Source organism: Mauremys mutica, chromosome 2 (assembly GCF_020497125.1).
Source record: "Mauremys mutica isolate MM-2020 ecotype Southern chromosome 2, ASM2049712v1, whole genome shotgun sequence".
NCBI classification, from domain to species: Eukaryota; Metazoa; Chordata; order Testudines; family Geoemydidae; genus Mauremys; species Mauremys mutica.
This window is the reverse complement of record NC_059073.1, coordinates 53,939,690-53,963,438: the sequence shown is the minus strand read 5'-3', so window position 1 is coordinate 53,963,438 and position 23,749 is coordinate 53,939,690. Positions and strand designations below refer to the sequence as shown.

The window sequence follows — 23,749 nt, the reverse complement described above, 5'->3', positions numbered from 1 at the left end:
TTACCCTTGGATAGAGGCTGCACTGTAGCTATAGTAGTCACAGGTTCTATGAGGGACCAAGGATGTGAAGAGAAAATAAAAATGGAGGACAAAATTTACTCAGCCAAGGTGATATTAAATAAAACTAGAGCTAATGCTGTGCCTGATGCTGCAGACTCTACTCATTTGACTTCAATGGGATTGCTTCATGAGCAAGGGCCACAGACTTAGTCCCTCTGTGATTTAGGACTGCAAGTTAAAGAGCAAACCCTTGTCAGCATGTCTTGGAGGCTGACAGGGAGAGGGAACACCCACGGTCACACTAGCCAATTCCCACGAGCGGATGACAAAATTAACATGCCTGAAAAGCTATGAAATAATAAACCTCAAACAAGGGCATGAATGGTTCAATAAAAAGGCACTTTCAAAGGGAATAATTAATTAAAAGAGCCAAATCTCAGAAAACACAGAGCTGAATAAAGGGGCCATGTACTCAAACAAGCCCACATAAAAGGCCTGGAGCCCAGACTTGGAATCCTGAACCCCAGAATGCAGTAGACAGCACACAGCCACTGCTCTAGGTATGTGATGCAGAAGTGGATGATACTCACTGCTCCACCCTATGTGTGGATTTGGCTTTGTGGTTCCACTTCTCTCTATACCCCTTCTCTACCGGGGTGCAGAGTGCATAAGGCAGGGGGTGGAGCTCACCTATGTGGGTTTTCTGAGCCTACCACCTTTGTTAATGGAAACATAGCTCTTCTGTTGCATCTTGGGTCTTTCACACACACAGGCAGGGTCATTTATGATTTGGATGAAGTGAATTAAGAAACAAGAGATGTGCATTATCTTAAGACAACATTGAGTGCTGCAGGTGCACCTGTGATTCACATAGGCAGTGCAAACACTTCCATTATTATTCTGTTGTATTTTTTAATTAACAGATGTATCACTTTCCAGGTGGTGATCTTTCCGATCTCTTATTTCCTGCAAACAATACGAAATACAGACAGAAAGTTTTCCTACTAGTAGATTTCCTGAAATACCATGTTCATGCATGCACAGATTCTCAGGACTAAATTAAAGGAACCCAAGTTCACGGATGACTGCCTGTCTATGGCTCTCTTAATAGAATATATGAGATCATGTGGTGCACTGTAAAGTTTATGTTTGCTTTTTAGTTTAGACAACAAATATTTGTATATTTCATGGGGTTACTGGAGGTGACCACACTCAGTCTCTCTTTTTTTTTAAACTTTTCTTTTCCTTCCCTACTGGATCCCCTTAGTTTGTTTTACTTGTATAATTTTTTAGAGAATGGCTTTATATTCCAAATAGTTTTATTATGGTTTAAATCTATTTTACATTTCCCCAGCACTATGGGTAGGGAAACACTTAAAAAAAACAGCAAAGAGTCCTGTGGCACCTTATAGACTAACAGAAGTTTTGGAGCATGAGCTATCGTGGGTGCATGCATCCGACGAAGTGGGTATTCACCCACGAAAGCTCATGCTGCAAAAAGTCTGTTAGTCTATAAGGTACCACAGGACTCTTTGTTGCTTTTACAGATCCAGACTAACACGGCTACCCCTCTGATACTTAAAAAAAACAGGCCATATTGGGCCATTGATTTATTTTAAGCAGAACTCCTCATTGAAATCAACTGGACTATTTATGGCCTCAAATTATTTACTGGCATTATTTCTTTACAAGGCAGTAACCCCCGAGTAACAGGTATGAAAAACCAAAATGCAACATTCTACTTTAAAACACCTCAGATTTTATTACTTTGGCTTTATAAACCAAAAAAAAAATCCACAGCTTTAGTCTCCCTACAGAGAATTTTCACCTTTCTCAGACCCCACTTAATCATGCCCAACTTATGCTGATCTGAGTCTGAAAAAAAAAATCTTCCGGTTAGTTATTAAATTTCATGCAAGAAACCTACATCATCTTCTGTCAGAGACGGGTCTTCCTCTCGAGACTTGTAAGACAGTGAACTTAGCCTCTGGAAGAGAAAAAACCCTCATTAACAGTGAACATTGTGAAACCTATAATACAGCATTCCCCTTAGAATCAATGTATATTACATGGGTATTTGCTCACTCCATTCTATTTTACATCCACTAATATCTATGCTACTGCTTTTGAGATAAACAGCCCTGAGGGTAGTATGGCTTTTTAGTGCACCAGTGTTGTTCTGAACCTAACTTTCATAAAGAAAGGTAAAAACAATTCAATGGTTAAATGTACTCTGTTCTATAGGATTCCTGCAGTTAGATTTCTAGTGAAATAATGAGTCTGCAAAAAGTTTACAATCATGAACAATTAACACCAGGCTGTTCTGTAAGGTTTACCATATCACACTATTTACATCTAAGAATTATTTCTAATTAAAACTAATTAGTTTAAACAAATTCAAGGGAATAATATCCCTTTAAAAGAGACATGAGTTACTGGAGGTACCATTCTTTGTTAAAATGTTAATGGAACCTTTGCAAAATGGTTCTGGCTGATGTCTTGATGTTGGTTGGGTTGGAGGCTTTGGCTTCACAACTGAGGAAATAAAGGTGTCACCCATGAAGTTGGTTTAACAAAAAAATCAAAGATAAACATTACATTTACATAAACATTCCCTTTTTTGTTGCTACAGCAGAACCAGCAGATGCTGGTGTGCATTGATAGTGAAAGCTAAATAGAGGAATGGGAAATTAGAATTAAAAAAACCCTACAACAACCCCCATCTACAATGCTTAAAATATTCAATCAATTCCCATTTTCAACAGTGCTGCAGCCGTAGTTCTCAAGGACAGAACAGGCCTACAATTCAATGCATTATGCATGTACATGGCAAGAAACATGTGATGCTGCCGGAGCTCTAACTCGGGATGACTTTTACTCTGAATAAATTTTAATTAGACAAACACCTTTTCTCTGGCACTTAGGGATCTGTATGTGTCATCTCTTGATTAATTCTTCAAAGCGTGAACCATTTTAATCAATTCCCAGTCCCAGCAGATTCTGACATTGTATTCTCTGGATTGGGGAGCTACAGAGCAGCGAATACATTTCTTTGTATCAACGACTATGAAATAAAATGATTTTTTGGAAGATTTTTCACACCTGACAGGAATAAAGTTATTAATACCAACCCATTTTCCCTATAAATATTAGGGTTGGTGTTAATATTCATTACATATAATATTTATTATATATTTAGCTCTTTTTGGTTAATTATTAGCAAAGCAATCTTGATTTTCTTTTAGTAACCTTGTTATTTGTAAGTATACACTGAACAGTCTTGATGAATAATTTTCGAGCTTATGAGTTGTGTGTAAATTGTCCACTTTAACTATAATATAGCCACCCATATTATATGGTGTTTATCTGGTCCCTGATTGGATGATTGAAATATGTTAAATAAGAGACTCACCAATAATAAATAGCAAGTAATGTATATCCAATACACATTTCAGACAAAATCATTCACATTAAAACTTGTGAAACTTCAAGATTTGTTAATATTTTAATAAATACTAGGGCTAAACAATTAAAAAGATTAATAGCGATTAATCATGTGATTAATCATGTGATTAATCGTGCTGTTAACAATAATAGAATACCATTTATTTAAATATTTTTGGGTGTTTTCTACTTTTTAAAATATACTGATTTCAATTACAACACAGAATACAAAATGTACAATGCTCAATTTATATTTATTTTTATTACAAATATTTGCACTGTAAAAAACAAAAGAAATAGTATTTTTCAATTCACCTAATACAAGCAAGTACTGTAGTGCAATCTCTTTATCATGAAAGTTGAACTTACAAATGTAGAATTATGTTCAAAAAATATCTGCATTCAAAAAGAAACTATGTAAAACTTTAGAGCCTACAAGTTCACTCAGTCCTACTTCTTGTTCAGCCAATCGCTCAGATAAACAAGTTTGTTTGCCTTTGCAGAAGATAATGCTGCCTGCTTCTTGTTTACAATGTCACCTGAAAGTGAGAACAGGTGTTTGCATGGCACTGTTTTAGCCGGTGTTGCAAGATATTTTACATGTCAGATGCGCTAAAGATTCATATTTCCCTTCATGCTTCAACCACCATTCCAGAGAACATGCATTCATGCTGCTGATGGGTTCTGCTTGGTAACGATCCAAAGTAGTGTGGACCAACACATGTTCATTTTCATCATCTGAGTCAGATAGATGCCACCAGCAGAAGGTTTATTTTCTTTTTTGGTGGTTTGGGTTCTGTAGTTTCCTCATCAGAGTCTTGCTCTTTAAGATTTCTGAAAGCATGCTCCACATCTCATCCCTCTCAGATTTTGGAAGTCACAAACTTAATTAACGCATTATTTTTTAACGAGTGTCATCAGCATGGAAGTATGTCCTCTGGAACAATGGCCGAAGCATGAAGAGGCATATGAATCTTTATCACATTTGGCACGTAAATATCTTGCGACCCCAGCTACAACAGTGCATGCGAACACCTGTTCTCACTTTCAGGTGACATTGTAATTAAGGAGGAGGCAGCATTATCTCCCGTAAATGTAAACAAACTTGTTTCTCTTAGTGATTGGCTAAACAAGAAGTAGGATTGAGTGGACTTGTAGGCTCTAAAGTTTTACATTGGTTTGTTTTTGAGTACAGTTATGTAACAAAAAAACCCTACATTTGTAACTTGTATTTTCATGACAAAGAGATTGCACTGCAGTACTTATATGAGGTGAATTGAAAAATACTGTTTCTTTTGTTTATCATTTTTACAGTGCAAATATTTGTAATCAAAAATATAAAGTGAGCACTGTATATTTTGTATTCTGTGTTGTAATTGAAATCGATATATTTGAAAATGTAGAAAAGCATCCAAAAATATTTAATAAATTTCAATTGGTATTCTATTAAAAGTGCAATTATTCGCAATTAATTTTTTTAATCATGATTATTTTTTTTGAGTTAGTCGCATGAGTTAACTGCGATTAATTGACAGCCCTAATAAGTACCCAATATAATTTGTACACTCACAAATAACAAATAATATGGCCCCATATCATAAGGGTGTGGCTGCCCTGTAGCACATACTGTTGGTCAAGCGTGGCATGGCTGGCACTTCCTGCCTCAGTTTCCCTTTCCACGGTTGGTCTCCTCCAGCACAGATTTGACTGGTGTACAAGAAGAACTAGGATACGGCTAAGTGATGAACTGCTCAGACACATTATTGCCCTACTACCAGGAAAAGTTAACTTTGATCACTAGGCTAACATTTTTGCCATTGTGATCACACAGTCTCCGAAATTGCTTAAAAGCACTGATTAGACCATAAACAATCATGTCTTTTAGGAGTCTATATTTACAAGTAAAGACCAAAGCAGTTCTTGTCTCACTAAAGCCCCCAAACTCAATGGGGAAAAAAACACTACAATTTAATTTGAGCCTTTTGTGAAACTTGATCGATCTTAACACTGATAAGAACTCTATGGCCATTCTAGCCTACAGAGCAGTTTAATGGCAGCCAGGGGGAAGATGCCTAAGGCCTGGTCTATACTGGGCGGGGGGGGGGAAGGAGGGGGAAATCGATCTAAGTTATGCAACTTCAGCTACGTGAATAATGTAGCTGAAGTCCTCGTCCTTAGATCTACTCACCGCGGTGTCTTCACTGCAGTGAGTCGACGGCTGATGCTCCCCCGTCAACTCCGCCTGCGCCTCTTGGCCTGGTGGAGTATAGGCCCTTGTAGGTCGATTTATCACATCTAGCTAGACGCGATAAATGAAGCCCCGCTGGATCGATTGCTGCCAGCTGATCCGGCGGGTAGTGTAGACATACCCTAAGTTAGAGTAACTCCTAGGGCACATTTAACTTACATCAGGGGGGCCGTCCCAACCACTTATGCAAGTGGAATCTGGGGGGCAAAAAGGTAGCTTAAAGTCACTTTTGTCCCCTCCTATGTTGTGCCTTAGACACCGCAGAGAACCTGGCCTCTGGACTGTAAGAACTTCAGGACTGGGCCTCATCATACCTGCCTGTAAACTTTTGTTGGACTGTTATTAAACCAATATGAGAAGTGCATTCCAAAGTAAGAATGGCCTCTACCAAGAAGCCCTGCTCTCCATTTTGTACATCTAGGTATTATTTGCATAAGTTATTAACAAAAACTAAAGGAAAAAGACCCCAAGTCACAGAAATGAATAGGAAGCCAGTGCAGCCTTTAGAGAACTAGTGTGAGAGCTTCCATACATCTAACACCACTGAGGAAGCAGGCAGAAGCAGTTTGTACTACCTGCAATTTCTGAATATTTTAAAGCACACTGCATGAATCCAATCTGGAGGTCAGGAGGGTATGGATAGCTGTCCTCACCAGAGAGACTGGAGTGTATGCTTCACACCTCTACTATTTCACGACCATGCATGACCTTAATTTAAATATGTTTTTTAAAATAAAAGACGATTTTTAAACTTTCAGCTCTATGACCACCATCTACGTACGTAGGGTCTTTTTTCTGTCGTTATACAATTGTCAGTATAGGGTTTACCTTATCAGGTTCACCAGCCCCCTCAGTCACCTCTTCTTCCTCCTCTGCTCCCTTTTCCTGAACATTCTCATTTTCATCAAGAAATTTCATAGGTACAGGAGGTGGAGCCTCATCTTCCATGTCTGGAGTGTTGCCAAGAGGACTCTCTGAATTAGTACTTTGCCGACTTTTTTTATTTCGGTCAACGGAGGCATATTCTGCTGATTCAGTCCTGTGCTCAGGAATCTGGTCCAGACCTTCGGCAACTGTCGGTGTAGACTTTGGTTTGCTGCCACAGCTTCTCTCAGTGTTGGCTGCTACTCCTACATCCTTAATTTCCTTCACAGTTTCATACAAGCAGTCTTCAACTATGTTTTCTTGGGAGGAGCTATCTTTCAAGACCTCATAAGGCCCTTCCATTCCAAGACCCTGATCGTTTTCAATATTTCTTGGGGAGAGGATGGTTTCCATGGCATCATTAGGAGGAATTCTGGGAAGCTCCCGGCTCTGGTGACATTTTATCGACTTTCCCAGAGTGTCCTGATGGTCTAACAGATCAGAAACAGAAGTTTGTACTTCTTCATAAGGCTGGATGCAGGCAGTTGTGCTGTCTTCTGAGAGAACTACAAAAAAAGAAACCAGAATAATTTATCAACTCTTCCTGACTATGGGAAGGTTAGATTAAATAAGCATACAACCTACTTTGTTTCTGCATTACTATTTTTTATTTACAGTGAGAAAAGATAATTTGGAATTCTCTGGCATTCATAGTATTCTCAGGTTTTAAATAAAAAGACACTGCTGTACTTACCAGATAAGATAGTTTGGTTTCACAGCACATTATTTATGCAATGAATCTCAAAACACTTTACACAGCAGCAGTGCTCATAGTGAGCCCGGGGAACAGGCGAGTAGATGCAACATATGTAATGTTCTCAAAAATGGCTGCTATCCATTTTTGCATATTAGAGACTGCTGGGGTTAAGAGTGAGGATGTTGGTGAGGATCCTGGACTCAGCTTTTGAAAAGTCGTGCTGGATCTTTGATTTCTGTTTGCTCATTTCTCTGAGACAAATAGAAATGCCCTCACTTTAACAGAATGGCCTAATTCTGACCTGACCCACGCCTTGTACAACCCTACTGAAGTCAGCTGGGTTGCAGAGCACATTCATTACTCCACGAGTTCCTTATTGAAGTACTTTTCTTAATACTGTAATGCATAATATGAACTGACAACCTTTAGTCCTACAAATGAGGGATTACTAGTAACTCAGTCACAAATAAGGAAGTCCATTTTAGATTTGGGGGGAAAAGAAAAGAAAAAAAGGGCAATCTGTTCTGTTAAGCAGAACACGTAACCCACATCTGAGAACATGACAATAACTTGTTATTTTCAGAGATAATACTCCTGGAATGGAATTTACAGATCTTGTTATCTGGTTGTGCACATGTAGGTATGCACTGAAGTTTTCTGGCAGTCAGATATACAGTATACACAAATCCATAAAAACACTTTCAAGATTTTATCATGTGCTTTTATAAGGGACATCTACCTGAAAATAATTTCTCTATGAGGTTATTTTACTTGCTAGATTCTAGTAACACTTCACACTGCCAAAAGCTTAAAAAAAGAAGAAGAGAGAAAGTGGTATTGTCCTCCACTTTTCCAGTCTAATGTGTGGATTTGACCACACTGTGTGTGTAATCAGTGTCACTGATTTTGCTGGTTGTCAACTTTGCCATGCACAAGGATGATGACCGCTTTCACACCCTGCTCTGGGCATACACTTTTGCCCCAGCCCAACAAGAGGATGTTTACCTGTAACACAGCAACATAATTGAGTATGTTTCTGAGTTTCAGGCTGGGAATGATGGTGTCAGGAAGACTCCTTTCCCTCTTGGGATCCCTGAACAAAGCCAGGGAACAACAGGAATTGGGTAAAGGGCAGGAGCAGAACCATCTTCTCCTTCAACCCAGGGGCCAATGGGAATCTGGTAAGGTGTTTTTCACTCCCAGGATGCAGCTCCTGGGCAGCCCAGGAACCAGGCAAGGACTGGAGAATGGGGTGAGGTAGTTTGGAACTTTGAAAGCTCATCTCTATGCTGCTGTTGCCAAGGCTATTGAAAGTGAAGAGGCTGGCTAGGTAGCAAGTGTGCACACACAGTGGAAGCAGGGGGAGGAAAGAGGGACAAAACTGAGTACATTAAACAGTGCTGCTCTTAGGCCTGACCATGCTCCCTTGCTGAAAAGATCCACACAAACACCAGCGGGGCAGCAGACAGAGCCATGAAAGACATAACAAATTAAAACAAATCTGTCCATGCTATTTAAAAGGTAATTTATATCAGCTGTGAAGTTTGTGATAGTTTAAAAACCTGAATTAGACAGTATTCCTTTTAGTAGCTGGTTCTGTCAGTTGCATGCACTTTCCAATGGAAGCTTTTGTAAATACTCCCCTCCTGGCTTTGCTGTGCCTCCTCAGTGTATTGAGTCACTCTGTGAGGTAAATACACCTAAATGTGAAACACCAACCAGTATGAGGGAATGGGGATCAGCCATAAGAAAGGTTAGGTTTCAAAATTCCTTTTGTTAATTGTTTTTTGAGGGCTAAAGGTGTAACGGATTAGTTTACAGCCTCACAGTGAGATTAGGGATTTAGCTGTAAACTAGGGAATGCAGCCCAGTGTGTCAGCGTCTAACCCAGAGAGGAAAAAACAGTTGGCTCCTGGGAGCTCTGTATTGAGAGCATGTTTATTTTTAGTTTCAGCTGAGTACAGTATTTTCTGGTGTTACATGAGTGTGAATCATTCTGAGTGTTCAGCAAAGCAAGAGGAATTAAGGAAGAGTTTATTCATGTTTCAGTTTTCTCAAATATAAAAATATTTTCAAGTGAACAAGAAAGTTGTTTTGTTTTTTCCAAATGTTCAGAAGACTCTGGTAACAGGACAGCTTTGTACATTGTTATTATTTATACTTTCTTTTCCCATCCTCCCCAAAATGTGCCTTTGTGCTGCTGAAATCTAAAAGAAGGGCTACTTCCTGCCCTGAAGAGTTTACACCTGAAGGTGCTGATTTTGCAAACGTTTACACATGTGCTTAGCTTTACTCATGTGACTAGTTCTATTAAAGTCAATGGCATTACTCACATGCATAAAGTTAAGCACGTGGATATTTGCAGGATGGGGCCAAGAGACTGCACAAAGTGAAGCAGATGTAAAGGATGCTATACAAAAGAAACTAATTAAAAAGTATGGTATTTCTTTCCCTTTCCTTTTCAAAGTACTTACCATCCCCATTACTCAGTCCCCCATTCTGGTCACTGCTGACAAGAGGATCTATAGCCAGACTTGTGATGGAATGGCTGAACATCTCCTTATCTGAAGGCTGGAAAACAAAATCTGAAGGGTCACCTAGCATTTAAGTAGAGCAAGAGATAAACTACATTGCAAAATAATACTGTGAATGTAGTGCAGTTAATTTGAAACTGGACACATATGTGTTTATACAGATACACACACTGCTACTGCATACACATACTATGGATTTGATTCTGATCTCACACTGCTCTGTATCAGGTCTAAAACTGGTGTAAGTTAGAATCAGGCCCTATATATTAAAGTATTTGTGCATATGTTATATTAAATCACTAACTGCATCTAATTATACTGTGAAGTTCAGCCAAGAGTAAAGCAGATATAACTCCCATGGAAATCTCGAGTCCAGACTCACTGGTAATGTTCTGTAGTATAAATTGGTCAAAAAACAGATGTTAGTGGGTGTGCAAAGCAAGTGTAATTTACAGATCGAGTGAGGAAAAAGTGGAAGTCATGGGGTTAGGGTAGCAGCAAAAGCCACTAACAAAAAGGTGTAGAGAAAACAGCCCACCAAGCTGCCATTCTTCTTGGCTACTTATGCTACTGTGTGGCCAGTGTGTAAATTACACTTATTTTGCACACTCAGATGGACAAATTCCCACAAGTTATACTATTGTACTTTGCCATATACAGGATACAACTGTAGTCTAAGCTATCATGTGCAAATCAGGAGCAAGTCCACCACACTCAATGGAGCTAGTCTGTGTAAATGAAATCAGAAACTCGCACAGTGAAAAGTCAACATTTACCTAGTTACCACACAGAGGTATCTTATCTACCACAATATTAGAATACAAAATGACTGCAGTTTCTTTGATATCCCTGTGTGATAATTTTGACTAAAGGTTGACTTTTTAATGGCGACCACTACACACACCTGTTTTCTGACCAATTTATGTTCATCATTGTTATTTATGTCATAACTGCATAAGTTGAATTAAATCTGGTTTAAGTCCATGCAATAAAAATTCAAAGGTAAGCATTAAATGTTGGGACGTCACCTTGCCCTTTACTATGCTGGACATGCTAAAGCCTCAGAACACTGCCTGATATCGCAGATGTTGCCTGATCCTTGTTCACCCAAGCCTTCCACTGAACTCTCTGGGGGCTGGGGCTCACCACATCCCAGTGCTTCTTTCCCTGCATGCAGTCCCTCAGCAAGGTGCAGCCCAGAGAATGGTACCATGCTGCTGCGGCATCCGGGCTGCAGCGCCTTTCTCTGCTACTGCTCTGCCTCCTGTGTGGTCCCTGTGTGCAGGCAGATTTGCTGGGCTGCAGTACCTCACTCCACTACTGCCTCTGCTCACATCATCCCTTCCCAGCTCTTACTTCCTGTATGGTTCCCTGGTGCAGGCAGGTTTGCTGGGCTGCAGGCCCCAGAAGGAAGTACTGGGATATGTCGAGCACCAGCCGCAAGCAGGTTCGTGGGGCTGCAGCCGGAGAAGACACAACCCAGCACTTCCTTCCCTGGCTGTAGCCTCACAAACCTGCCTGCAGCGGGTGCTCGGCATGTTCCGCTGCTTCCTTCTGGGACTGCAGGTGGTGCTTTTCTTCCAACAAAAGTTGCTAATAAGTGGCATGCCATTGCTAATATCCGAATCCCATCAACGCTGATGTTAATGGGATGGGATTAGTTCCCAGAAATATGTTGCCATTAACTGGAAGTTGCTGATATCAGGATTGCTATTAAGAGGAATCAACTGTACCCACCTCAAACAAATCCTCCCATTAACTCCCCTAAACCTATAGGTCTATTTCTGTCTTCTCACCAGCAATATTTTATTTTGCATGCCCAGGCTTGGGCAAAGGGCTCATTACAAACCACTAGAAAGACACAGGCTGTAAATAAATAAATAATATTTACCACATTCATCAGATTTTCATGGTCCCCATTCTGATGTTTTGGCCTCTTTTCCCTTAAATTAAAAATAAAATAAAAAATTAATTTAAAACATTAAAAAATGTAAAATTATGCTGCGAACATCCAGTAGGCCCCTAGTAAAATGAGTGTGCTGATGGTCACTATTGACCATATTGCTGCACTTTTATTCTTCAGACTAAAACATGGATTATTAACCTGGGAGTTGCCACTATCTAGAGAAGGGCAGCAAACAGATTCAGACAGTCTCATCAATACGTTTTCCTGTGCTAACATCCATTCGCAGAATGGAAAAGTTTGTGAACTACCACATTAAAATATCAATTTAACCCTTCTTTTTGTCACTTGTTGAAATTCTCACATAAGTATTTTCTGTGACAGATTCTGTAATCTATGAAGCTGTCTCCTTAAATGGCCAGGGTAACACCTTTTAAGGAACATTACAGTCTGAGGAATTAAAAGAGGCTTTTTAAAGGTCCTATGGGCCACATAAGTCCTACTAACAGCACAGTTTATGATTCCTTAAAAAAATACCTACAAGTGGATAAAGAGTGGGCACTCTCAGAAGCATAGCACTTACAATGTAATTTGTAGCACCATGTGGCATGTACTTCATTATACAATGAATGTGTTTCAGATATGCTTTATCATCTACAGATTTTTAGAAGGGATTAATTATGTCCCCAACATTCCTTTCTGAAAAAGATCACTTAATCTGAAACACAGCTATGAGGCTGACAGATAGAAACTTCTAATCTGGAGGAAAAAGGGAGTAATGACTGCGTGGGGAGGGGAAGCACAGGGAGGTGAGGTGGGAGACTAATGATGTCGCCTACTCCAAATACTCGGAGACATATGGCATTTTCCACAACAGAAATCTGCCTATATCTCTAAACTTCTACTTAATTGTGAAACAAGTAATTATATCAATTCAATCCATACCAACGTTCTTCCCATGCAGAATGTGATTCATGTTTACAAATACTTCGTTCCCTCAAAGCTTTTTTGACAAAGCATTTTAAGCACGCCAGATTTTACACTTTTTTAAGTCATCAAATATTTCATCAACAATTTTCAAAAAGTATGCTGTGAAGGAATTGTATATAATTTGTAAACAAACCGCCACACAAAGTAACTTGTAATAAATGATACTGCACGCAGACTAGCATCATGCTGAATTACTGAAGAACATCACTAGATAACTTCTAACAATGAATTTGCATAACTTGTTAGAAATATCCAACAGATTGATTCTCATAAAAGCTTTCTGCTGCTTCCTGTTTCTGGCATTGTCTCAGGGACTCAAGCATTATTAGATACAATATAGAGCAATATTCATTAATCAGAACTTTGATTAAGAACAAGAGGATTTTTAACTCATATCTGTATAGAGGCAGTTGTGACAAATGTGGGAATGCTCATGAGATCTTGTAGTAAAGAGTGAGATTAGATGGGTATACCTTTTAAGAGCAGAACCAATTTACACATGCTTTTTAGAAAGCCAAGGAGCTCTTGGGCCCAGCCTGGTCCCAACTTGTCTTCCAGAGAGTGCCTCAGTCTGTTCTTCCCTTTCAGGGAAGTTAGGCTCTGTGACATTATTGACGTGAACTGGGACCGTATAAATCACTGTTACAACCAAGGTCCTATAGTTGCACCAAATCTTGTACAAAGGAGATCAAGTAAGGTATCTATGGAAAGGTTGTAATTTGCTGGTTATAATTATGCTGCTGTACCGCACCCTTCATATGCATTTCTGGGATTCTGGCCCCCAATTACCATATTGCTAAGTAGCCTTTTTACTGAAGCCAGATGTGAAGTCTTCCTTTTGCCTCAGTCTGGTTTCTTCCAGTGGTTCAGGCAGGTCACCTAAGAAAATAACCTATTTAGCCTTAATGACTTGCAATCACTGGTCTGAGAGGAGTGTGCTGAAACTGTCTGCTTCTCCTGACATTCCCATAGACCACAACATAAGACACAGTTTGGGGTACACATCAATATTCCTTGTTGAGCATTTCCACATTCTTTACAGCAGTAAAGAAAAAATGATGCATGATTTTTGTAATTTTTGTGATTTTCATAATTTTAATGTATAATTTTTGAAATTAAAAAAAAATTACTCTTTATTTTTCATATAAAGAGGTCAACCTCAATCTACTTATTAGACATCCATTCTGGGTCAGATGCAGGTTGCACAGCTCAGGCAACCATTGCTCTATTTTCAGCTGTAAATAGTATGGACATGTTTCTGCTCTCATTTAAAATGATGTAAAATCCAGATGAAATCCATTGACATTTATAGAATTACTCTGGATTTACACTAGTGTAAATAAAACAAAATTTAGATAAAAGTTTTTCTGCTCAAAACTTAACCCACCATTGTTATAATTTTTTCAGAAAAAAGTCCTCTGGATTTTAAAGAGTAAAATTTTAAAGCACTACACTGCACCTCACTTAGCTGCACGACCCATTAAAGCCAATGAAAGTCACCATCACTTCATCAGTGGGGCTGATTTTACATGTTTTGGAAAGGGCTTGAAATTCTACTTTGAAAACCAAAATATTTATATTCAGAGAAGCTGTTGGTCTTGGTGGAATGAGGCTCTCTAATAACAAAGGGTAGAGTGGCAAATCAAAGCTTTGCTTAGTACCATGCTTGCTAGTGAAATCTGAAGTTTTGATCTTTCTTCTTAACTTCAGGGGGAGCCCCTAGGTCTTGAAAGACGGATGAGAAAAAGGTGAAACTTGTAGGTATATCAATGTAATACTTTGCTTACTGCTTCTTCTGTCTCCCATATGCTTCTGCCCAGTTCAACTCACCAGATAACAGTGTCGGGGAACATTCATCTCCTGCTTCTCTCCAAGGTTCTCTGCTCTGCCTGAAAACCTGGGCAGGTTAGTGATCACTCCCTTCTCCCTGGGCTCCCTGGTTTTCTGAGAGCATGCTCCACACCTCATGCCTCTCAGATTTTGGAAGGCACTTCAGATTCTTAAACCTTGGGTCGAGTACTATAGCTATCTTTAGAAATCTCACCTTCTTTGGTACCTTCTTTGTGTTTTGTCAAATCTGCAGTGAAAGTGTTCTTAAAATGAACAATATGTGCTGAGTCATCATCCGAGACTGCTATAACATGAATTATACAATTCTCCCCCCAGGAGTTCAATCACAAATTTAATTAACACTTATTTTTTTAATGAGCATCATCAGCATGGAAGCATGTCCTCTGGAATGGTGGCCAAAGCATGAAGGGGCAAACCGAATGTTTAGCATATCTGGCCCTTGTAATGTCAGCTACAAAAGTGCCATGCAAATGCCTGTTCTCACTTTCCGGTGACATTGTAAGTAAGAAGAGGGCAGCATTATCTCCTGTAAATGTAAACTAACTTGTCTGTCTTAGCGATTGGCTGAACAAGAAGTAGGACTGAGTGGACTTGTAGGCTCTGAAGTTTTACATTGTTTTGTTTTTGAGTGCAGTTATGTAACAAAAATATCTACATTTGTAAGTTGCACTTTCACTACAAAGAGTTTGCACTGCAGTACTTGTATGAGGTGAACTGAAAAATACTATTTCTTTTGTTTATAATTTTTACAGTGGAAATATTTAGAATAAAAATAATAATATATATGAAAATGTTGAAATATATTTAATAAATTTCAATTGGTATTCTATTGTTTAACAGTGCGATTAAAACTGCGATTAATCACGATTAATTTTTTTAATCGTGATTACTTATTTTGAGTTAATCACATGAGTTAACTGCGATTAATCAACAGACTTAGTTAGAAGCCTTCATCAAATTTCAAGCCTGAACTTGTTGATGGCCAGTTTATATCTATTTGTTCTTGTCTCCACACTGGCACTTAATTTAAATAATCCCTTTCCCTCCCTGATATTTTCCCTCTTATGTATTTATAGACAGCAATCATATCTCCCCTCAGCCTGCATTTGGTTAGGCTAAACAAGCCAAGCTCCTTTAATCTCCTCTCCTAAGGTAGGTTTTCCATTCCTCTGATCACCTTAACAGCCCTTCTCTGCACCTGTTTCAGTTTGAATTCATCTTTCTTAAACATGGGAGACCAGAATTACACACAGTATTCCAGATGAGGTCTCACCAGAGCCTTGTATAATGGTACTAACACTTCCCTGTCTCTAGTGGAAATACCTCGCCTGATGTGTGTAGGATTGTATTAGTCTTTTTCACATCTGCATCACATTAGTGGCTCACAGTCATCCTCCGAACAACCAATAAACCTAGATCTTTCTCCTCTGTTGCGTCCAACTGATGCATCATAGAATATCGGGGTTGGAAGGGACCTCAGGAGATCATCTAGTCCAACCCCTGCTCAAAGCAGGACCAAGCCCCAAGCGTCCCCAGCTTACAGCAATAGTTCTTGTTGTTAGTCCCTAAATACATGACTTTGCACTATTAAATTACTCCAGTTTAAAAGGTCATCCAGATCTTCCTGTCCTCGCTTGTATTGGCAATACCTCCCAACTTTGTGTCATCCACAAATTTTATTAGCACACTTCCACTTTTTGTGCAAAGGTCATTACTGAAAATGTTGAATTAGATTTGTACCAAGACCCAATCCCTGAGGAACTCCACTAGTAACCTCCCTCCAGCCTGACAGTTCACCTTTCAGTCTGAGCCACTGTAGTCTTCCCTTTAACTAGCTCCTTATCCACCTTTCAATTCTCATATTAATCCCCATCTTCTCCAATTCAACTATAATTTCCCATGTAGAACTGTATCAAATGCCTTGCTGAAATCCAGGTAGATTAGATACACTGCATTTCCTTTGTACAAAACATCAGTTATCTTCTCAAAGAAAGAGATCAGGTTGATCTTGCATGATCTACCTGTTGTATTTTATCCCAATTACTCTTTACCTCTATGTCCTTAAATATTTTCTCTCTCAAAATTTGTTCCAAGACCTTGCATACAATTGAGGTAAAACTAACAGGCATGTAGTTTCCTGAGTCACTTTTTTCCCTTTCTTAAAAATAGGTACTATATTAGCAATTCCCTAGTCATAGGATCTGACCCCCGAATTCACAGATTCATTAACAATCCTTGCTATTGGGCTTGCAATTTCATGTGACGAAAACTGGCTAATAAACTACTTTGGTTTGTGACCCATTTTTAGGATATTTTTGTAATTTCAGCCATTCTTGCTACTTGGTTGTAAATTAAATGACTTCAATCCATGCTATACTCAAGGCATCAAAATATTTACCCTAGAACTGAAGAGAACATATTATGATGACAGTAGGATTTTCCTTTATTTATACCTTAACGAAAAATGCAACAGGACTCCCTCTGTCACCTTTCCTGCTTCTTATCTTTATTGCCTCCTAATGCACTGAGTCTTACCTGTCACAGCTGGAGCACAGAAAGATAAGGAAAGTAAGGAATAAGAGTGTTGTCACAGCTGCCAAACTTCCCCACACAATGACATGAAGTTGTCCACTGCTTAGGAAACCACCGTCAGGTCCCATGATATTAATAGGAGCTGGTTCAACTTAAGAATGAAGGGATTAATCCTTGGAGAATGCTGGCATCTGTGGTGAAAGCACCTTCTCTTTCTGCAAAGAGAAAAATGTTTTTAGAAATTGTTATGGACTTTGAAGATAGACTGACAATTACAGGTCTGGCAAAAGAGATCTTCAAATATAGTTTACAAAACTAACGACTAAACATGCTCAGCTTTTAGAAAACCTGACCCAGGAGGAAAGGTTAAAAAATGGTGCATGTTTAATTTTGAGAAAAGACTGAGGGAGGACCTGATAACAGTCTTCAAATATGTTAAGTGCTATTACACAGAGGACTGATCAATTGTTCTCCATGTCCACTGAAGGTAGGACAAGAAGTAATGGGCCTAATCTGCAGCAAGGGAAATTTAGATTAGACATTAGGTAAAACTTTCTAACCATACAGGTAGTTGAAATCTGGATTAGGCTTCCAAGGGAGGTTATGGAATCCCCAATCATAGGAGGTTTTTAAGAACAGATTGAACAAACAACTGTCAGGGATGGTCTGGGTTTACTTGGTCCTGCTACAATGCAGGGGGCTGGACTAGATGACCTCTCGAGGTCCCTTCCAGACCTACATTTGTATGATTCTATAAAAAACTGTTCCAAGAAGACTAACAAAAATACATCTTCAGTAAGCTCCTGATAGTAACATAGAAAAAACCTGTCAAATATTAACAGAAATGATCAAATATCAACAATCTTCACATAGATGAAAGTAGCATAATCTCAGTACTTGTAGCAAAGCAGCCCCTTCTCCATCTATAATTGTTAATGATGATTTTAGTAAGTGCATTTTCAAACACAACTAAACATTCTGCAAAGTTAGCAAGAAAAAAAAATGATTTATATGGTGCCTCCTCTCTTCCCAGTTCTCAGTGTCAGCTGCCTACATGTGACCATCTGTTAAACAACTAGAGCTGTGTGCATAGCCGTTTTTTTGGTTTAAGGGCTGAACTGAAAATGAATAAAAAGAATTGTTTCAGGCCAACCCAAAATTATAATTTTTCAGCAAACTGAAAAAGTAAAAAATATTTTGTTTCTGCTTGAATGAAACATTTTGTTTGATTTAAAATGAAACATTTCAATTTGTTTGAAGTTTTAAATTACTTTTAAAGTTTTTTAAAACAAAATTGAAGTAAAGTTTTGAATGAAAGTCATTTTGAATCAAAAAGTCAAAATATTTCATTTTTAAAATGTCAAAACAAAATGTTTTACCTTTTTTGAAATATATATTTTGTTTAATTTTTGACATAAACCATTCAGTGAATTTGACATGAAGTCGTAAAATGTTTCAGTCAACCCAAACGTGCATTTTTCAGTAAAAAAAGGTTTTGTCTGAAAAATTCTGCCCAGCTCTAATAATGTCAAACAAGCAAGGTAAATCTAAATGGAATAGCACAAAACACTTCCTACAAAGGGATTATAATTAGAGTTAATTTTCTCTATGTGAAACGTTATTAATTTTTTTGGACTGCCTTGGGCTCAAGAATAATAAAACTGAATCCAAAATGACTTTTGAGCTGAATAGAAACTGTCAAGAATAACACACGAGAAAAGAGGAGATGGGTTCCCCCCCTCCAACTACCTGAATCAACACAACTTCTGCTACACAAGACACTATAAATCAAATTATTTTGTTCATTGCAGGAGCCCTTGAGATACTGTTCAGTCTAATGCCATTCGTATATTGTGAAGTTTTTCTTTGGTATTCAAAACAGTGGGTTTTTTTTAATGGATTACATTATGCCATCATAATTTCAAAATAGGATATGCAGGGTTAATTTATATCCTGGCAAACAGAGTTCAAGATGAGGAAACATGACGATGAGCTAGAACGATTAGAAAATGGTCAATGATATTTCTCTGTCTGAGTGAAAACATAACAACCAAGAACAAGGGCTGGATGTAGCTCAGTGAAGGACTGAGAATTGACCCCATCTTACCGTATATTTCTGCAGCAGCTGCGCACTCGTTAATTGCAATCTCAATTAGCTACTACACTACAGCTCTGCAAAACCATTATGCCAGAGCAGAACTCTCAACCAAAGAAAAAAAACTTTTGTAGTGATAATCAGGATGGCCCATTACTCATACCTTCTTGTCAACTGTTGGAAACTGGGCCATCTTGATTATCACTACAAAAGTTTTTTTTCTGCTGCTGATAATAGCCCACCTTAATTGATTACTCTCATTACAGTTGGTATGGCAACACCCATTTTTTCATGTTCTCTGTGTATATATATCTTCCTACTGTATTTTTCACTGAATGCAACCGATAAAGTGGGTTTTAGCCCACGAAAGCTTATGCTCAAATAAATGTGTTAGTCTCTAAGGTGCTACAAGTACTCCTCGTTCTCTCTGCATGGGGAGCCACACTCATTGGTGGTCATCAGTGATCTCAGGAACGGTTATTTCTTTTGGATCTCCTATGAGATAGAAAGATTGAGCCTTTGATAAAGATGGCTTTTGTTGTTGGTGGAAAGGTAGGGGCAGAAAAGTAGACTTTCAAATTTTCAACATCAATAAAGCTGATGAGATAAATTTTTTTCATAAAAGCAAGGATTTCAAACAGTAGGGGGATATAATCTCAAAATGATAAGAATGGTAATAAGGTGAACAGCTTGTAGATATGTGAGAGCAGGCATATTGGACGATAGTTCTTTACATCTGCACAATTGCTCTTCCTGTACAGCAGAATGGTGTTGGACTCCTTCCAGCTAGATGGTATCTTCTGCATTTCCAAGTACCAGCCAAACCTCTGAGCAAGGGTTTCCCAGAGGTCTTGGCCTCCAGCTCTTATCATTTTGATTGTCAGTCCATCTTTACCTGGAGCTTTTCCTTCCTTTATTTGGTGAACTGCATGTCAGACTTTGCTGACAAGGACTGGGAGTAAATGCTCGTTGGTCTGTTGAAGTGTTGGTACTGGGACATTTATCTGAGATGTGAACAGTTCGGTGTAGAAGCTTTGCAGACCACTTCCATCTCTGTTCTGTCAATTACTGGTTTTCCATCCTTGTTCTTCAGAGCCATTATTGTTAACCTGTACAGCATCAATTCCTTTTTGCATTTTTTGAGGCTTCTCCGATCTTCAGCCGTCTTTAAGAGCCTTTCATTTTGGTATTTCTTCTTATCAACTTGCAGAGGAGGAAGTACTCAAGTTTGTCACCATCATTCTGCTTCATATTCCTCCACTTCTCTAGGAAGTTCCGCGTTTCCTCCGAGATTCTTCCCTTCACTCTTTTCAGTCTTTCTTTCTCAGCTAGTTTCATGCATTGCCTCAATTTATCAGTGAAGTTTTTATAATCCTCATCTCAGTTATCTCCTATAAGACTCCAGTCTTCCTTGGAAATGTTCACTTTCAAGATTGCCTCGTTGAATATTTTCGGCCACTGTCTCTGATTTGCTATCTGTAGTGACCGAGCCCCTGATGAAGTGATCAGACAGCAGAGTGGAGTGCAGGACGTCATCCTTGAGAGCAGGCAGAGTAAAATGCGATGGGCCGGGCACATAGCGAGGCTTACTGACATCGATGGACTGCAGCTGTTGCCAAGTGGTACCCACGGGAACTGAAATGACCACTCGGCCGACCTCCAAAAAGATGGGAAGATTTTATCATGAAAAGACATGGCTGCACATGGAGAAGGAAGGCCAGGATACAAGAAGAATGGAAGACGCGTTGTGATCAGTGCAATCTATACGAGGGCTGAAGGTCCGATTGATCAAGGTGATCAAGGTAATAAGGAGATGATTTGCATAGGGCTTGATCCTGCTCCTGTTGAAATCAATGACAAAAGTGGTGCAGGAAAATCAGGGGAATAAATACTCAGGATATCTTACCAGGGGATTCATATTTACTCTGTTCAATTGCAACATATTTGTTTTGGGAGGAACAGGGTATTGACAGAGAAGTCAGAAAAGATATAAGGTAGGTCAAGTTGATAAAGTGGATGAAGTTCAAAGAAGAGCAATAGAAATTATTGTGGCCCTAGAAGGCCTGACTTTAAGGTAGAGTTTAATATCTGTAGCTTGGTCACGAAACAAAAAGTGGAGACATAAAGTACAAATATTTAAAAGCTGTGAATGGTGAGGAGGATGGTGAGGAGTTAGTGTGATACATGGATATAATGAAGAGTAATGGAATGAAACTGAGACAATAAAAAATTAGGCTAAATGTCAGAAAATAATTATCTGGTAGTTAGAGCCCTGCACAGATACAAAATTTGTATCCACATCTGTGACCTACAAACATGGTATGTGGATATCCACTGATTTGCAGGGCTCTACTGATAGTGAGGGGTATTAGGCTGTGGAAGTCTCAAAGGGAAAGTGGTGAAATACTCATTACCTGGCACTTTAAAAACACAAGATAATATATTGAAAGGAACAATAAAACTGGCTCAAATTTTTTGCTGGAAACTTTTGATGAAAAATGGCTTTTTGAGTGAATCAAAAGTTTCAGATTTTTTTTATTTGGGAATTTTTTGATGAATTTTATTTTGTTTTTCAGTTTTTCCACTTTCTTCCTTTTTCCCCTTACTGGGAAAAAAGAGACAAAAATTAAAAGGGGAAAGAAAGTGGGAATTAAAACCTGGAAAAATTCTTTCCCTCAGCTTTCTCTAGTTTTTAATTCTAGCTTTCCCTCCTTTTCCTCCACTGGGTGAGGAAAAAAAACAAACAAAAAAAGAAAATGTGAGAAAAAAATGTTGCCTTGCCCCCCTTTTCAGCATCCCTCCATTTTTTATGCACTGGGAAAAAGGGGGATAAAAGAGAAGAAAACAAACAACTTCTTCATTTAATTGCATTTGGACATTTTCATTTAAAAATAAAAAATTTCAATAATTTTTTGAATGAAACAAAAAATGTTCATTTTATTTGACATTTTTCATGGAAATTAAATATGATTTTTCATACAGCCCCCGGGAATAATCCTGCTTGGTCACCAAGAAAATGGACTTGATTATGTAATATCTATGGGGATATATGGCAGGAAAGGTGCCTTTTCCTATTCTACAATTATATTCTAAAATTGCTGGCCTTGCTAGCAAAGTTAATATCTGAGTTAAGGAGAGTGATAACAGAGTCTGAGGCATGGAACAAAGTGGACCACAGGAAGATTGCAGACTTTGAAGAAAGTTATGGAATAAGCAGGAACTAAGAGAACTGAGAGCAACAAAGAGATTTAAAAAAAAAGTGGGATCAGAGAGAGTGAGTCAAGGGAGATATTTGTTTGAATGTCAGCTGTTTAAGAGTGATGAGCAAAGTTGAAGCTAGAAATGAGAAATCCTACTGGGCAGAAGATAAATTGAGAAGAGAAGGCAGCCAAGGACAGAAACTGGAGTCATTCCACTGTGGAAGAGACAAAGTACAGACGTAAAACTTTCACCATCAATGAAAAAGAAGAGGTGACTACTGGAGACACTGGTTACTTGTTCAATGTGCTTATGAAGAATAAAATGATTATGAAACCCTACAGGACAGAAACCAGCACATCCAAAAGTTCAGTGCTACATTATGATGTGGCCGGTTATCAATTTCAGTTTTTAAACATTGGGGGTTGAGATCACAGCAATGAGAAGGGCCTAAAAACCTTTTAACATATTTCTTTATATTATATGTATTTATATAGCCTGCCCTGGTCCCACTGCATGCCTCTGCCACCCCAGAACTGCTCCAGGTAAGCTGCGCCAGGCCAGAGTCTGCACCCCGAAGCCCTCCTGCATCCTGCACCCCAACCCCCTACCCTGAGCCCCCTGCCGCACCCCTCCTGCACCTCAACCCCCTGCCACACCCCAACCCCCTCCTGTACCCCAACCCCCTGCCCTGAGCCCCTTGCTGCACCTCTTCTGCACCTCAACCCCCTGCCCTGAGCCCCCAACCCCCTGCCCTGAGCCTCCTCCTGTACTCCGCACCCCTCCCTGCACCCCTTCCCTGACCCCCCTCCTGCACTCCACACCCCCTCCTGTACCCCGACCCCCTGCCCTGAGCCCCCTCGTACACCCCGCACCCTCCTCTGCCCCAACCCCTTGTCCTGAGCCCCTTCCTGCATATCACACCCCCTCCCAGACCCCGCACCCACACCCCAACCCCCTGATCCAGCCTTACATTCATGGCCCTGCATGCAATTTCCCCATCCAGATGTGGCCCTCAGGCCAAAAAGTTTGCCCACCCCAGCTCTAATTGCATGACCTTTCACTTTGCACTATTAAAGTTCAACCCATTTCTATTACTCATGCAGATCATCTTGTATGATATTCTGGTCCTCCTCCGTACTGGCAATACCTCCCTGCTTTGTGTTATCCACAAATTTTATTAGCACATTTCCATTTTTTGTGCAAGGTCAGTAATAAAAATGTTAAATACGATCGGTCCCAAGACCAATCCCTGAGGAACTCCACTAGTAACCTCTCTCCTGCCTGACAGTTCACCTTTCAGTCTGAGCCACTGTAGTCTCCCCTTTAACCA

At 39.3% G+C, this 23,749-nt stretch overlaps 1 protein-coding gene across 5 annotated transcripts in view; it reads right to left on the bottom strand.

Moving 5' to 3' along the window:
- Window positions 1–23,749, bottom strand: part of PAG1 (phosphoprotein membrane anchor with glycosphingolipid microdomains 1) — a 121,403-nt gene that overhangs the window by 2,390 nt on the left and 95,264 nt on the right. For all 5 annotated transcript variants that reach the window (XM_045003154.1, XM_045003153.1, XM_045003152.1 and 2 more), the window contains 5 exons: window positions 17,127–17,338; window positions 11,739–11,790; window positions 9,788–9,884; window positions 6,521–7,122; window positions 1,928–1,987 (listed from right to left, as the gene is read on the bottom strand). In XM_045003154.1, coding sequence (XP_044859089.1) covers window positions 1,928–1,987; window positions 6,521–7,122; window positions 9,788–9,884; window positions 11,739–11,790; window positions 17,127–17,251 — 936 coding nt within the window. In that variant the 5' untranslated portion in view covers window positions 17,252–17,338. The remainder of the gene's footprint in view (window positions 1–1,927; window positions 1,988–6,520; window positions 7,123–9,787; window positions 9,885–11,738; window positions 11,791–17,126; window positions 17,339–23,749) is intronic.